This window comes from Anomaloglossus baeobatrachus, chromosome 9, assembly GCF_048569485.1.
Source record: "Anomaloglossus baeobatrachus isolate aAnoBae1 chromosome 9, aAnoBae1.hap1, whole genome shotgun sequence".
Lineage (NCBI taxonomy): Eukaryota > Metazoa > Chordata > Amphibia > Anura > Aromobatidae > Anomaloglossus > Anomaloglossus baeobatrachus.
Genome location: NC_134361.1, coordinates 41921573 through 41938560, shown reverse-complemented (window position 1 = coordinate 41938560; position 16988 = coordinate 41921573). Strand labels below are relative to the sequence as shown.

Below are 16988 nucleotides of genomic sequence, written 5' to 3'. Positions count from 1 at the left end.
TCTCTCTAGCTGAAGATGGATTTCGGGTAGCACTCCTAGTTGACCGTTCTCCCCCGTTGGTAGCCACTGCGCGGACGCTGTCAGACTACAGCAGCCCAGGGGAAGGGGTCAGCTCTCCTCGGAGCTCCCTGGACTCTGCTCTGAACCGGCTCACATCTGGGACCTTCACTCCTGCTCCTGTCTGAGCTTCACTTTCCTGCTCCTCACTCCTCCACACTCTGCTGCAGACTCTAGACTGTTTACTCCTCCTTCTCTTTTCCCTTTTGTGCCTGCCTACGCCACCTAGCAACCAGACTCTCTTACCACACCCCTTGAGAGGAGATGGAGGCTTTTGGCCCCCTCCACTATTCCAGTGAAGGTGAAGGCTTTTCCCCCTCCTGGGATCCCCAGGGGTCCTCTCATGGGTACATGTGTGAGACCTGATCACTATGCGCCTGTGTTCCACACCCCGGTCAGCCTTCTGGATTACCTGTATTGTACTGTCCCCAGCATGGGTGCAGTACTCAGTGGTGCCTGACCAGGTCAGGGGCGCCACACCTGCCCAATCTCTTCTCCCCCTGCTAAGTCTGCTGACATCTCTCCTTGCCCTGCTAAGCCTGACCACATATCTACTTCCCCTGCAAAGCCTTCCCGTATCTCTCCTTGTCCTTTTAAGCCTGTCCACAACTCTCCTCCTCCTGCTAAGCATGCCCACATCGCTCCTTGCCCTGCTAAGCATGCCCGCATCACTCCTTGCCCTACTAAGCATGCCAATATCTTTCCTTGCCCTGATAAGCTTGACCACATCTCTCCTCACCCTGCTAAGCCTGCCCACATCTTTCCTTCCCCTGCTAAGCCTGCCCACATCTTTCCTTCCCCTGCTAAGCCTGCCCACATCTTTCCTTCCCCTGCTACGCCTGCCCACATCTTTCCTTCCCCTGCTAAGCCTGCCCACATCTCTCCTCACCCTGCTAAGCCTGCCCACATCTTTCCTTCCCCTGCTAAGCCTGCCCACATCTTTCCTTCCCCTGCTAAGCCTGCCCACATCTTTCCTTCCCCTGCTAAGCCTGCCCACATCTTTCCTTCCCCTGCTAAGCCTGCCCACATCTTTCCTTCCCCTGCTAAGCCTGCCCACATCTTTCCTTCCCCTGCTAAGCCTGCCCACATCTTTCCTTCCCCTGCTAAGCCTGCCCACATCTCTCCTCACCCTGCTAAGCCTGCCCACATCTTTCCTTCCCCTGCTAAGCCTGCCCACATCTTTCCTTCCCCTGCTAAGCCTGCCCACATCTTTCCTTCCCCTGCTAAGCCTGCCCACATCTTTCCTTCCCCTGCTAAGCCTGCCCACATCTTTCCTTCCCCTGCTAAGCATGCCCACATCGCTCCTTGCCCTGCTAAGCATGCCCGCATCGCTCCTTGCCCTACTAAGCATGCCAATATCTTTCCTTGCCCTGATAAGCTTGACCACATCTCTCCTCACCCTGCTAAGCCTCCCCACATCTTTCCTTCCCCTGCTAAGCCTGCCCACATCTTTCCTTCCCCTGCTAAGCCTGCCCACATCTTTCCTTCCCCTGCTAAGCCTGCCCACATCTTTCCTTCCCCTGCTAAGCCTGCCCACATCTCTCCTCACCCTGCTAAGCCTGCCCACATCTTTCCTTCCCCTGCTAAGCCTGCCCACATCTTTCCTTCCCCTGCTAAGCCTGCCCACATCTTTCCTTCCCCTGCTAAGCCTGCCCACATCTTTCCTTCCCCTGCTACGCCTGCCCACATCTTTCCTTCCCCTGCTAAGCCTGCCCACATCTCTCCTCACCCTGCTAAGCCTGCCCACATCTTTCCTTCCCCTGCTAAGCCTGTCCACATCTTTCCTTCCCCTGCTAAGCCTGCCCACATCTTTCCTTCCCCTGATAAGCCTGCCCACATCTTTCCTTCCCCTGCTAAGCCTGCCCACATCTTTCCTTCCCCTGCTAAGCCTGCCCACATCTTTCCTTCGCCTGCCCACATCTTTTCTTCCCCTGCTAAGCCTGCCCACATCTTTCCTTCGCCTGCCCACATCTTTTCTTCCCCTGCTACGCCTGCCCACATCTTTCCTTCGCCTGCCCACATCTTTCCTTCCCCTGCTAAGCATGCCTACATCTCTCCCCCCCCTAAGTCTGCCCTCATCTCTTGTTACTTTTGGAAAAAGGGTGAAGGAAACGCAAAAGTGAATAAAACGTTTCTGTGCGCACTAGAAAAAGGATTTTTCTCAAGAAATTTCTTAAGAGTCTGAAAGATTAGCGCACTTGAGGTCCAAAAACGCATCAAAAACCGCATGCGTTTTTACCACAGTTTTGTGCGTTTTTGGTGCGTTTTTTCAGCAGGTTGGTCCCTGCGTTTTTTTACCATTATATGGCAAAAACCGCAGGTACCTGCAGAAAAGAAGTGACATGCACATTCTTTTTCTCAAGAAATTATGCAGAAAGAATGTTCTTGGGGAAAAAAAACGCAGTGTGCGCACAGCTATTTTTTTTCCATAGGTTTTGCTGTGGAATGTCTGCAGAAAGGTTACAACCATTTCTGCAAAAAAAAAAAAAACACGGGTAAAAACGCAATGTGTGAACAAGGCCTTATTATACAGTTAGTGGACTCTTCTCTGGTCAAATCCAAAGCTGCATTTTAGTTTTGGCCTGATCACTACTTTGCTCATAAATATTATTATTTAGGAGTGTCCAGGGTAGCTACATTAGTACAGAAACTGCTTTGATATTCTAGGATTTTTATATTTGGTTTTAATGGTTATTGTTTTTCTTTGTAGGTACAGAGGGAGAACGAGCGGAGAGTCATGTGTCTAGTAAAGTATCCGAACCCCCTGTAAGTATTTCTGCTCCTGATGATGATATTGTTCAGGAATGACTTATATGAATCTGATTTTACTGCTCACTTTCCCTTTAGCCAGTAAAAGAGAAGTTCAGTCCCCTGAAGCAGAGGTCTCCCCCCGCCAGCCGCCCCCACCTGTCCCCGGAGGAAATCAAAGACGCAGATCGAGCGGTGAGAATTTCCTCTTATTCATTAGAAGAAAGGGAAAAGGATGTTACGCTGAGAAGTAACATGCGGCAGGGTCATCTCCTCCACCCGACATCCTGTGCTCTCATACTAGGTGAAGAGCCATTGAGAATTGGACCTGATAGGATTCATAAAATCTGAATTATTTTAATTCTTCATTATTTCTTGCCCTATAAATAATCCAATGTCAACTCTATTGGATTATATTCCTCCAGACCAGAGCACTGAAGTATGGAAAAGTAACAGCCGCTGAAATCATAGGGTCTCCTAGAGAACGTCATATTTGGAACTCCTCTACTGGGAGTTTTGGAATATTTCAAGATAGTAAATATCCAACTTCCCAAACTTCTACATATTCATTTAGTAATATGTCTTTGTATTGTTGGAGCACTTAGAGCTCCTCTGCTTTCCCTAAAGTGCTATTACGCTTTCAGAAAATGTTTGATATGTCATAGACACCTCAAAAGTTTTGATTAGTGGTGGTCCAAGTCCCGAGATTCCATCCATGGCTAAAACGAAGCTCAGCCGGAAACTGAAGATCGGCTCAATAGAAAGTCTACGTGGGAAATTAATAATTGCTAGTACTCTAGAATTCAAAAGTCACCATTTTTGAGTAAGCCATGTTTGCGCTAAAAAATTGCGCTAAATCTTGAGGCTTGACATTTTTCCAAAAATCAGTTAGGGGCTTAGTGAGAGAATTGAGGTCTGTAATCAACCAACAGATTTATTATAATGTTGTAAATGGACAAATCTACTGCTCACAGCAGTGATTGATTAGATTCTCTAGCGCACAAACTGAAAAACTTAAAAAAAAAAAAAAAAAAAAAAAAAAAAAAAGGAAACCTGTGTACATAGTTGTTAATGATTTTCTATTGCTTATTTGCTTACTAAATGCGGAGTTAAGCAACTTTCTAAGTAGTTTTCATTACCATTTTGCTTCTTTTGAGCTTCTGTGAGTTCTTTACGTAGCTCAGTTCTTTCCAAAAATGTTACAAATTTGTCAAAGCTCCTGGTTCTGATGGCTCTTTCTGCTCTCTTCCTCCTGCCTCTCAGTGTTAGGCCCCCTTTACACGTCTGTAGAAAAAACAAACTTTTTGCATGATGCGTGGTGTAGGTACGTACTGTATGTCCATTTGTTTGTGTGTTCTGTGTGCTATCTGGAATAGCACGCAGACAGCATGGACTTGTATACTTACCTGTCTCCCGCGCTGCTTCCGGGTCTGCAGTCAGTTCAGTGAATATTCATGAGCATAATGACCCTATTAATTTTAATGGGTCTACATGTGTCTGTGTCTCCGGTACATGTGAAAACTGCAGTCACACGTATCGGAGACATGGATGTGTGAAGGAGGCCATAGAGATAGCAGCACAGACAGGGAGGGGCTGTACATCTCCTCGAGAGGAGAACAAGCATCTAAAGTGTCATGACGTTAGCATAGTGGAGTCCAGGTGACCCTTCTATACAGCTACCATACTCCCACCCCCAGTAATTTAGCCCCTACTAAAAATAACCACAGACACATAAATGGATGAAATGGCCACAGCAGCCTTTATTTAAACATAACTTACAATAACATTAATAGGGGTTGTGGTCCTTGAAGCTCAAAAAGTCTGGTGATCAACCAATACTTTAACCTTACCTCCCCCCTAAACCCCCATTACTCCCAGCCGCAACCACCAACTCGGGAGCACCAAAACAAAGATGAGGGGGAAGGGTTAAACCACCAAACACGGGAACCGACACCACCAAGCCGACGTTACCCCATGATCATCAGACCAGCACCCAAACCAATAAATTAAAGGGGTTCAACCTCCATTGGGACTCCCAATCCAATTATCACCAACTTCGAGGACCCCACCCCAACCGCCACAGCCACTATGACACGAAGAAAACATAAGGGAGGGTGGGCGGGACAATTACTTCAGGGAATAGCGTGGTAATGGCTCCCTCCCCCCTGGACTACCCTTAACGGTCCCTATAACACCACCCCTCTCCTACTCCTCACCTATCCCCCCTAGCTACATCATGCTGGCCTCCACCTACCCCCTGGGGAGGGGGGTGGAGGTTCCGGCCGGGCACTGGAAAGACAGAGGAAGCAGGCTGAAGAAAAGCAAGAATGTACATGAAGAGGAAACAAGTGCAGGATAGAAGCTGTGCCGAGATGAGTTAATGAAAATAGATCATCTTGGATATATGCAGACCTCAAATCCAGCCTGTATTGCTGGGAAGGGAACTGCCCTATGAGAAAAACCCTGTAAGTCTGTGCTTCTCAGCAAATAGAAGTCTTGGGCTTAAAAACATGAAGCCTGGCATTCCACTGTAGAGATATATGGGGCTATAGAGTTATATTTAACTGTATCGGTGTCAATACTCCTAGCAATCATGGTGTGGCCATCAGGGGACACAGGACAGCTCCCATCCTTACATTTGTGCTTTGTTCACCCAAACGACAACTGCCGTTCAACTCTGTCTTAGTCCGTCTCGATCTTTCCTTTCCTGTTTTGTTTGGTGCCAGTATGTCTTACGTGTTACATCAACAAGTGAGTCTTTTCCGAAAGTAAGTTCTTTGGCATTTCCTTTCCAACTTTGGCCTCTTGTGAAGAAGCCAAAGTTTTCTACTCACTTCCCCCAAATTATAAAGCCAGACAAAAGTACATAGGTAAAACGTTTAAAAGGAGCTACTATTATCATTCAGATCAAGGATGGCAACCGTTCTCAAATATAGGCTGATGATGGTGGTTATTGTCTTTGATGAGCCTCTCTTATTTTTAGGCACAGAAGGAAAAACTACATGCAGAGTTAAAGAAAGTTTTGCTACTGAAAGGGCAAAAAAACTCTGCAGAACAAGAGGAACCCAAGATGGAGACTAACGTGAAGATCACAGAAGTGAGATGCCGGCCTTTTTGGGACTTCTAATTCTATCTTAGTTTCCTTTATAGCACTTTCAGGACAGACAATTCGTGGTTTTCTTCATAGCAGCTATGGAAACCAATTACTGGTGTGAATGAGGCCTTACGCAGCAATCTTGATTGTTATTTTTGGCTGCTATGTATTTGCACCACGATACCATAACCTCTCTTGGAGGTCCGTATTGTCTTATTCCCTTCACACTTAAAGAAAATATTAGGTGGGGGTCATGAAAAATAGGCTCAGCCACAGAAGGGCAAGCCTTCCTTCTTTTAAACACAGGGAGAAGGACATGTATTCCAGCACATATGTAGAATTACCCTAGTTCCTCCACTGAAGCAACTTAGTGTTCTTACACACTACGATATCCTTTTCAGAGCCCCATACGGTATGACAAATAGTCCCACACAAAATGATCCACCACACTAAATTCCCCAGATAATTTGTCCTCACATGCTTAGTATGATGACTCCCACAATATGATGTGCCCACTATTACCCTACACAGTATGATGGCCTCCACAGTTCCACCACACAGTATGATGTCCCCACAGCCCCCCCACACACTGTGTAATGTCCCAGTAGGCCCCCAGACAGTATGATAGTCCCCACACAATATGATGTCCTCACTAGCCCTCACACACTGTATGATGTCCCCATAAGACCCCACTCGGTAGAATAGCCCCAACAATTGCCATACACAGTATGATGTTCTCCACAGCATGATGTACTCCCTAACCCCCCACACACTGTATGATGTCCCCACTGGCCTCCACACAGTATGATGGCTCCCACAATTGCTAGACACATAATATGATGTCCCCCACAGCTCCTCAGACAGTATGATGTTTCCCACATCATGATTTCCTTACTAGCCCCCACACTCCATATAATGTCTTCATATGATCCCAGTCAGTATGATAGCCCCCACAGTAGGATAGCTCCCAAAATCCCCACATCATGATGTACCCACTAGCCCCCACACACTGTATGATGTCCCATCTAGCCCCCACACAGTATGATGGCTCCCACAATCAGCATGCTGTCCCCTACAGCTCTCCACACAGTATGTTGTGCTCCCTACAGCATGATGTACTCACTAGCCCCCAAACACTGTATGATGTCCCCACTAGCTCCCACAATTGCCACAAACAGTATGATGTCCCCTACAGCTCCCCACACAGTATGTTGTGCTCCCCACAACATAATGTCCTCACTATCCCCAACACAATGCCTCCCACAATCATTACACACAGTATGTTTCCAACATCTCCCACACAGCATGATAGTTACAAGTGACTGATAACACACACACACACACACACACACACACACACACACACATACATACATTATATATATTGTATATATTTATATCCCCGTTCCCCCAACCCCTCAAGGCACAGCTGCACTGGTCTGTGGACTGAGGCTCCACACAGCAGGCACGATCTAGTACTGCCATTGCGTCTGATGCGCTGAGTTTCAGGTCCTTACTCCATTATTTTATTCAATGGTATCTGCATCTACAGCTGAAATTGAAATGCCGACAAATGGGCTATTGGCGGGAGAGGAAACTGTTGCCCAGCCCAGGGCACCCCTGACTCACGGGCCCATAGCAGCCACCATGGTTTTCCACTATGGGCGGTACAACCCTTACTGCAAGCATAAAAATAATTTTCAGTAGATGTTATATGAAGACAAATGTGTAAACATTTCTAGGCTGCTTTGGATAATATCCTGTCATCTTTCTCCAGGAAAAGCTGAGAGCTTCAGAGATGGTGGAGGTGATTGTAGAAACTGAGGCACAGGCTGGGATGTCTGGCATAAGCATCTCTGGAGGAGGCAGAGATGGACTCTTCGTTTCAGATGTCATCAAGGACTCCCCTGCAGCCAAAAACTTGTCTCTGCTTCAAGGTAAATGTTGGGGTTAGGGTCAAAGAGGGCAGCAAATGTAGCTGCTATGGGGTGTTTGAGAATTCGTAGATAAGGTCTGATAGACTACATCATTTATCAGAATTAGTGAGGAGAACCTAATCCATTTTCCATAGGGCACACAATGTTAGAAACTAAAGCTGGGGATTGAGCTCCGGGATTAAGGAAGAGATTAATGAAGCACTCCAATCCTAAATGTCTGATAGACATAGATCCACCACTGAAATCCTGCACCTCCATCTCCATTATTGAGATTTTCCACTCTATCCCGATAACTCGCCTTTGCCGTAGGCAGGTGCAAAATGAATAAGGTAGTTGTGCATGATCAGCGGTGTTCATAAATTGCATCCATAGAAGTAAATAAAGATAACCACGTATATGTGCAGCTGCCTTACCATTCCGTTTTGGCCTGGATTCTAACCAGGCAGGACAAGAAGACCGGGAACTCTCTAGGTTGGAGATAGGGTCTCAAATATAGGACTTCCATTCAACAGACATACAATACTGAAGATGTACCTTAAATGTCTGAGGTAGGAAGATTCATTTAAGGGAAAACCGGCACATATTCCTTCTGTGTATGATGGTTAGTGGTAGTTTTTACCCATACCAAATGAGACTCTCTTCTATCTACACCACCGGTTAGGATACCGATATACGTTTATACAAATGGTAATGTACCAGGCATTATATAAGTAAAGGGTTTAGATACCCATGACCAAAATGGGATCTGGGGAAGCAGGTGGCCTGCTTGATGTGAGGTCTTTTGGAGAGATTTAATTGTATTACCATTATAAATTCTGCTTATAACGCATTGTTTTCCCGTAGGGGACCAGATCATCAGTGCCAGAGTTTTCTTTGAAAACATTAAATATGAAGATGCCTTGAGGATCCTCGAGTATGCTGAACAATATAAAGTTTCTTACTGCCTAAAAAGGACAGTGCCGTCTAGTGATGTTACAGTGTCCCCAAGCTCCGGGAGTGTGGAAGTGAAGGGTCCAAAAGCTAAGATGCCAAAACTGGTATGTTATTGTATCAGCTAAATTATTTGACTTCTGGCACATTTTGGTGCAAAAATTAACCTATTCATACAAAACATATTTATCATAATTATATTTTTGTTTTCAGACTGTGAAAAGCCTGACACCTGTGAAGAAGAAAAAAAAGAAGGTTACAAGTCAAGTTAGTGACTCAGAAGCTTCCATGGAAGCCGTGAAAGGTTCAGAACTTTCTGCTGCAAGCTTGGACATTCCACCAGTAGATGTTGAATTTTCCTTCCCCAAATTTTCCAAAATCCTAAAAACCAGGGGAGGTACAGAAGCCACTGCTGGAGCTAAAAGCACAGAGATTACCACCAAAGTAACTACCACAGAACCAAAAAGACTGAAGATGAAGTTTCCAAGGCTTAGGGTCAAAGACGCAGCAGCTGTTGGGGGACTTTCTGAGGCCAAAGATGTTTCAACTAAATCTCAGGATGATGTTAAAATGAAAGAGAAATCTGTAGCTCAAGTTGGTATATCTGTTCCTAAAGTAAAGAAGCCAAAAGTTGATGTTACAGTGGCCAAACCAGACATTGAGATTGCGGCACCAAAGATTAAAATTGCAGCACCAAAGATTGAAATTGCAGCACCAAAGATTGGAACTGAAGAGAAGATTTTTAAGACTCCTCAAGTGGAACTTGATATACCACTAACAAAAAGTGAGACAGACACTTCTGAAAGGATAAAGGCACCAGACCTAAGCACCTCGTTTAAAATTCCAGATGTTGAAATTAAGGTGCCAGTGACTACTGCTGAAGTAGAAACAATGGAGGCAAAAATAGGCATACCTTTCTTATCAAAAGTTGGGATCTGTACACCACAACTAGAAAAAGAGCAAGACGTTTCACTTCTAGTCGATGGAAGGCCAAAGACTGAAATCAAATTACCTTCAGTTGAAATAGCAGCACCTAAATTAGATGTTGACTTAAGTTTACCAAAAGTTGAAGGTTCAGTAGAAGTAGAAACAGCAGACTCTACTAGTCGAGGCCTACAAATCAAACTACCAAAATTTAGCATGTCCACCAAAACTGCAGAGGTAACTCCTCCTCAAGTCAAAAAAGAAATTAAGGAGAAATTTTCTGCAGAAAAAGTAAAATTGCCTTCTATTAAGTCTCCACAATTTGGTATTTCTCTTCCTAAAGGGAAACTTGAAGCAGATAGTCCTGACAGTCAAAAGAGAAGTTCCTTAAAGTTTCCATCTATCGACATCTCTGCACCAAAATTAGACTTAGACCTATCTGTGGAGTCTGAAGATCTTTCTGTTGAACCTATTCATGTTCCAGATGTGTCCCTTAAAATGCCAAAAATAAGTACTCCTAAGGTAGGCATGAAAGTTAAGGATGCCTATGCTGGCACTACTCCACAAATAGATGTGAAGTCTGAGAAAGTCGAAGCAGAAAGTACTATTGAAATTCCAGATGTTACACTGAAAATGCCCAAAATAGGTCTTCCTAAACTGGGCTTAAAGAATGATGTCCAGGATGTTGAGTTACAAGTGGCAGCTCAGAAAAGTGAACATGAAGATTTTAAACTGAAAGGTCCTAAACTGAAACTACCAAGTCTTGGAGGTTTCCTGGGAAAAGAGAAGTCTGAGTTGCATGGATCAGATTCTTCTTTAGAAGCCGAGGGAAAATTAAAATTTCCATCCATTAAGATGCCATCAATTGACATTTCATTACCAAAAGTCCAAGACAGTGAGCCAAGTAAAGTAGAGGGCACCATGCCCACAGCCAAGGTGGATAAAAAAGCACCAGAATTAGAGGGTGCAGACTTGAAGTTTAAAATGCCCAAAGTTTCCTTGCCAAAGATTGATATGACAACAAAACTTGGAAAACCAGATATGTCCCCCCCAAAGTTCAAAATTCACATGCCTTCTACTGATGTGAAAAAAGGTGACAAACTAAAAGAAGGAAAAATAATTGCTCCCGACTTGGACATTTCTGTTCCGAAGACAAAAGCTTTTGACCTTAATTTACCCTTCTCGAAACCTGAACTAGATATGTCAATGGATAAACCTAAAGTTGCAATGAAGCTTCCAAAAGTAGAGTTGGATTCAATAGCATTTGATGGACAGACTGGAGATTCAAAAGTCGGCATTTCTTCTATTAAAATGCCAGTTCTTGAGATAGACGCTCCTAGCCTTGATGTTGACTTTAACTTGCCAAAAGTGAAATCTGAAGGAACCGAGGTTTCTATTGGAGATAAAGATTCTATATTCCAGATGCCAAAGTTAAATCTTCCAAAACTCAGTGATGTAGCCAAAGATCTAGACGTTGAACTTGATGTGCCAAAGGTGACCGGTGACATTTCTTTACCACACCTTACTGCAGAAATGAAGACTGGGGTGGACACAGAAGATAAGGGAATAAAGATGAATTTGCCAAAAGTTGAGATTGGACTTGGAAAATCCACTGAGTTTCGTGTTGGTGAAATAAAAGAAAAAGCGGAAATGAAACTCCCGAAAGCAAAACAAGAAAAAACAGTTGTAGAAGATGAAGAGGCTAAAATTAAGCTGCCATCAGTGAAGCTTCCATCTCTTGAGATAGATGCACCTAAATTTCCTGACGTGGATATCGCTGCAGGCATTCCAACAGTTGAACTTGATGTGTCTGGGAAAGAAGATTCAGCTGTATCAGGTTCCGTTGATGCCAAATGGAAGGCTCCAAAATTTTCTTTTAAGAAACTTGGTATTGCTGGATCCAAATCTAAGAAAGGTGAAGTAGATGTAAAGACAACAGATACAGAAGGAGACACTGGACTTGCAGTCAAAGGACCAAAAATGAAAATGCCAAAGTTTGGAATAGTTTTTCCCAAGTCAAAACACGATGAAGAAGTGGAAGTAGATAAAAAAGCTAGCAAAGCCAAGGTGGATGCTTCTGCTGGACAAGTGGACTTATCTTTGGATGAGAAAGTTAAAGCTCCATCAGTTAAACTTCCATCTTTTGATATCTCGGCTCCAAAGTTAGAAGTTGATATTGCACTTCCCAAAGGAGATACTTCGGTTACAGACAAATCTTCTGACATTAATATTGACATTCCAGATATAAAGTTGAACCTTCCCAAATTTTCCATGCCAAAATTTGGAAAAAGCAAAGATGATTCAGACATTGAAAAAACGAAAGTGAAAGGTAAAATTTCTCCATCAAAATCGGTAAAAGCCGATGAAGCTTCTGGCGAACTAGATGGAAAAAGCATAGAAGCCAAGGGTAAAGGCAGGGAACTAAAAATGAAAATGCCTGTTATCAAAATGCCTTCATTTGGAATATCGAAGAAAGACACAGATGTAAGTTCTTCAGAAGATAAAACTAAGAAAAGTAAGACTATACCACGGGAAGCAAAAGTGTCTCTAGAGACTGAAGGTGGAGATGGAAAGACTTCCTTTATTAAGATGCCAACATTTAAAATGTCATCTCCGAAAGTGAAGGCTCCGGAGGTAGATCTAACTTTAAAAGGTTCAAAAGAGGATATTCAGATTCCTGATGTCCACATTAAAGTCCCCGAGGTTGAGTTACCTTCATTCGAAATAAAGACTGATCGAACAGCTAAAGTGTCACTTCCTAAGGCAGAAGCTGTAAAGACTGTGGAATCGAAAGATTATGACCTTCACCTTGGTGATATAATAAAAATACCGTCTCTTGAAATATCTGCACCTTCAGCTGCATCTGCATTACAGATTTCTGCCCCATGTGTTAAACCAGACATCTGTGCATCCATACCAAAAGTAGAAGTAGATGTTTCTGATGCAGACATTAAAAGATATGGAGGAGATTTAAAAATACCCAAACTTCCCTCCATTGGCGTTTCAGTTCCAGATGTCGAATTAGATGTAGGTTTGCCCAAACTAAGCTTGGAGCATGAAGCTGATGTCCGTATGGAAAAACCATCTGCCAAAATAATGATACCAAAAGTTGAGCTACCAAAGCTTGAGGGATTGGACACCAAGGTAGACGTTAAAGGTGTTAAAGCAAAAGACATTGAATATGAAGGAAAAATCAAAGGGCCTAAGCTAAAACTGCCAAATGTTGATATTTCACTTCCAAAAGTAAGATTAGATGAAGATGACATACCATTCATTGAAAGTGACTTTAAAATGCAGGGTTCAAGTACTGAAGTAACTACCACAGAAGGAATCTTCAGTTTGCCATCTGTAGAGCTCCCAAAAATGTCCACTCCCAAAATAAGAGCTCCAGAACTGGAACTAGATATTAGTCTAAGCAAAGAGGATTTGAAAGGGCATGACTTATCAAAGTCGTCCAAGGTAGAATCAAGTGGCTCTGAAGGTGAACAACATGATCTAAAGCTCAAGTTGCCAAAAATAAAATTGCCCAAATTTGGTGGCTCCATGACAGGTGCAGAGGAAGGAGCTATCAAAACAGGTGTTAAGGCTTCCAAAACAGAAGATAGTTCTGAATCAGGAATTAGGGGCTTCAAAATAAAAATGCCTAAACTCCAAGTAGGATCTCTTAAAGGGAAAGGAGGGGAAGACAGAGAGTTAGAAAGTGACCACAAAATTAAAATGACTGCGAAAGGTGATGGGAAGGTGTCAGATCATGATGAAGATTCTGACAGTGGCCATACTTTTAAGATCAAAATGCCATCATTTGGGATATCAAAAGGGACTGGAGAAGCTGGAACAGAACCTTTGCATCCGTCTGAGAGTCCAGATTTAAAGTTTAAAATGCCAAAAATCACTTTGCCTGATGTTGGGTTTTCAGGGGGTGAAGAAAGTGGTCATATTGATGCAGTTAGCAAGGTAAAAAGCATCACATCATCAAATATTGAAGAATTGGAATTAGATGTAGGGTTGAAAATGCCAAAAATTAAGATGCCAACAATTGGTCTACCGGGACGAAAAGGAGATGATGGCATGGAGATTTCACTTGATGAGGAATCCGAGGGTAAGAAGTCATTGTTCAAAATGCCAGATGTGGAATTATCTACTCCAAAGATTAAAGCACATGGTGAATATGAATTGGATGATGCAAAAGTGGAGCTAAAACGATCAAAGGACTTTGAAGGAAGTGATGCCTCAAAGAAGAGCGGTAAATCAAAGGATGAACGCAAACATGACACTGCGGAAGAAGATGCTGAAAAGAAATTCAAAGTAAAACTTCCAAAATTAGCAGTCAGTTTACCAAAAGCTGTAGCTGGAGACGTAGAACTTTCTCCACCCAAATTAAAATTAGAGACAAAAGACAGCGAGATCAGTATGAAAGGTTTACACTCTGAACATGAAGGAAAGAAGGTGAAAAAAAACATTTTCGCTCTCGGCAAAACCAAGGACAAAAGTGGCGGTCTAATATCATCTGATGTAGACACAAGTCTAGATTTTGAAGGTCCAGAACTGAAAATTAAATTACCAAAAATAAAAATGAAGCCTTCTTTTGGTCTTTCAAAAGGCAAAGGGAAAGGGTCTGAAGTGAATGGAGAAGAACCAGAGGCAGACTCCGGTGATGTCACAGCCAAATCTTCAAAAATTAAGTTTCCCAGATTAGGGTTTTCCTCCTCGAAAGGAACTTCTGGGGATTTAAATATAAATGGAACCTCTGCCCATGTGAATGGGGAAACTGAGGTATCGGCTCAGAATGGATCTCAAGATGGTTTTATAAAGGTTGGTAAACTCAAGTTTCCTAAGGTTGAATTTTCATCACCGTACAAGGGAAAAGAAATAGACTCTGAAATGAATCTCAAACTGGTCAAGACTGAAGAGCCTGAATCAAAGGATGAAGGTACAGAGAGCTCTTTTTCCTCTAAATTTAAGTCTCCTAAAATCGCTTTCTCCGGTTTCAAGAAAAAAGAAAAGGGTGAAGATCATATAATAAGCTCGTCAGCAAGAACGGAGATGGCAACTATGGAGGGTGAATCAAAATCAGGGATGGGTCGGCTCTCTCTTGGATTTCTTTCAAGTAAATCAAAGGGAGAATACACAGTGGACAATAGCGGTATACAGAAAGACAATGAGGGTGACACCAGTAAAGACAAGTCAACAAAATATAAGATTCCAAAGTTATCTCTGAACTCAAAATCAGGGGCAGAAGTGGAGTCAAGTAAAGAGAAAAAAGGAGAAGGTTCACAAGAAGGTTTCGAAATCAGCCTCCCGCAGGTGAGCTTCACTACCCATCAAGAAGAAGAAACCATGACCGAGGAAGAAACAACTTTGGGCTTTCTAAAAGTTACGACGACAAAACAAATCAAGACAGAGACTGTAACAGAGAAGACCCTTGCCATATAAGACAATATGTGTGTTAGGTCAAGGACTTGATTTGCCAACTATCCTGAAATGTTGCAGGCTGCATGTTCCAAAATAATCTCTCCACTCTAATCTTCTCCTGCACCTCAGTGACTACAATGGCGCTCCTCCAAAACTGTCTCAATGAAGGTTACCATACTTGTCTGTGTTTTTAATCCTTCTAAATTGATGTGTTTATTATTTAACACATTACATGCCAGGGTTCTTAGAGGAAGCGTAGACATGTAGATGAGATATGGTGTTCGCTTCATGCCATGCAATATGGACTCGCTAAGAAATCATTTTAAGCGGGGTTGTAGCTCCCATGCCCTAATCTGAACAGACACAGAGATCCTGGAACTGAATTTCCAAGGACCTAAGTAATTTTTATATTCTCCAATTTTCTAAAATAATAGAATGAGATTGGTCACAAACCATTAGGTGGTATGGGCAAAGTTGGGTTGAAACTCTATAGTATATATAGTCAATATAGGAAGAATGAAACAACCGCACAATCCAGCTCAGATCCGGTAAAAAACCTCTTCTTTATTTTGCAACTAGGTGCATATAAAATACAGGGTGAAGACCGGGCACAGGTCCTACCAGGACGACAGCCGTTTTGCGTATAGTCACGCTTCCACAGGTTCACTAGTGGACCTGTGGACCATTAGTGGACCCGTGGAAGCGTGACTATACGCGAAACAGCTGTCGTCCTGGTAGGACCTGCACCTGGTCTTCACCCTGCGTTTTATATGCACCTAGTCGCAAAATAAAGAACTTTTTTACCGGATCTGAGCTGGATTGTGCGGTTGTTTCATTCTTCCTATATTGACTATTGAGGCTCCTTCTCCTTTCAACACGCACCCAGGACTGGTGAGTGCAATGGGGTTTCTGTGAGATGTCCATTCCCCCCAGGACTATTGGCAGCCTGGTTGTGGCAGTGCAGAACCATCTTTTCTTTTCTAACTCTATAGTATATATTCATAGCTACAGAACATCAATGGGTGCCTACTGATTATTAGACTCTCCACCCATTTGTTGGGCCACCTCTAATTCTGTTCGGTCGGCTATCTTAGGAGCTCACAAAATTATTTGCTTATTCATAGGATATTGTCAGATACTGCTTGTAAATGCAAGCACTTAAGCAATTTAAGGTTTGTTAAAAATTTCAGCTATTCCTGAGATAGTAACACTTTTTTACATCTTGATCCCTAAGAAACTGACCACCAGTCCAGTCTTGCAAGGTGGCCGCACATGCACGGTGCTTACAAGCTCTTTTCTTGTAAGCGCTGCTTTGAAGCTGGCTAGGACCGCTAAGCTTCTAATACCTGCCAGTTTCGTTGCAATACTTACAACCTAGACCGCAAAGGTGGTCGGTCTCTTAGGCCACAAGGTATAAACAAACATACAAACATGTTAATATCTCAATAATGGCGGCAAATTTTAACATACAGTAAATTACAAATGTGCTTGTTTTTACAAGCTCTGTCTGACAATACTCAGCTATGAAAATGGAAGTAAACCTTCAAGCAACTTGAGAGATTTCAGTGGTGGCAGAAGATAGCTGAACAGGCAAAGTGCCTTAACAAATGTGTAGCGACCTTGGAAAATGGCTTGTTTTTAAAAAACACTGTCCAACAATACCCATCTATACTTCTGGGAATAACTCTTTAATTTATCTATAAGTCACATATTTTACTATGTAACATATGAGGAATAAAGTAATTTTGTAGACATATTTGTATGGATAACACTTCTTTCTTAGTGGTTAAAAAGAGCATAACCACATTATGCCTCCAATAAGAAAGAAAGCTACAGCGCTCCCAGGAAAAATCCAAATCCGTTCTTTGTTCGTTCCATAAAGCAGG

At 43.0% G+C, this 16988-nt stretch overlaps 1 protein-coding gene across 1 annotated transcript; it reads left to right on the top strand.

Moving 5' to 3' along the window:
• The first annotated feature begins 2770 nt into the window (after window positions 1–2770).
• Window positions 2771–15631, top strand: PRX (periaxin). The gene is made up of 6 exons (XM_075323642.1): window positions 2771–2823; window positions 2905–3000; window positions 5789–5902; window positions 7677–7836; window positions 8680–8873; window positions 8980–15631. Exons 3-6 carry the CDS (start codon window positions 5876–5878, stop codon window positions 15121–15123), a joined length of 6525 nt encoding a protein of 2174 aa, XP_075179757.1. The 5' UTR covers window positions 2771–2823; window positions 2905–3000; window positions 5789–5875; the 3' UTR covers window positions 15124–15631.
• The last annotated feature ends 1357 nt before the right edge of the window (window positions 15632–16988 follow it).

Bases quoted from the DNA above. Each gene is read 5' to 3' on its own strand.
- PRX (XM_075323642.1), top strand. From the start codon at position 5,876: ATGGAGACTAACGTGAAGATCACAGAA. The intron at 5,903-7,676 runs GTGAGATGCCGG...ATCTTTCTCCAG, and splicing joins CTAACGTGAAGATCACAGAA to GAAAAGCTGAGAGCTTCAGA. The intron at 8,874-8,979 runs GTATGTTATTGT...TTTTGTTTTCAG, and splicing joins AAGCTAAGATGCCAAAACTG to ACTGTGAAAAGCCTGACACC.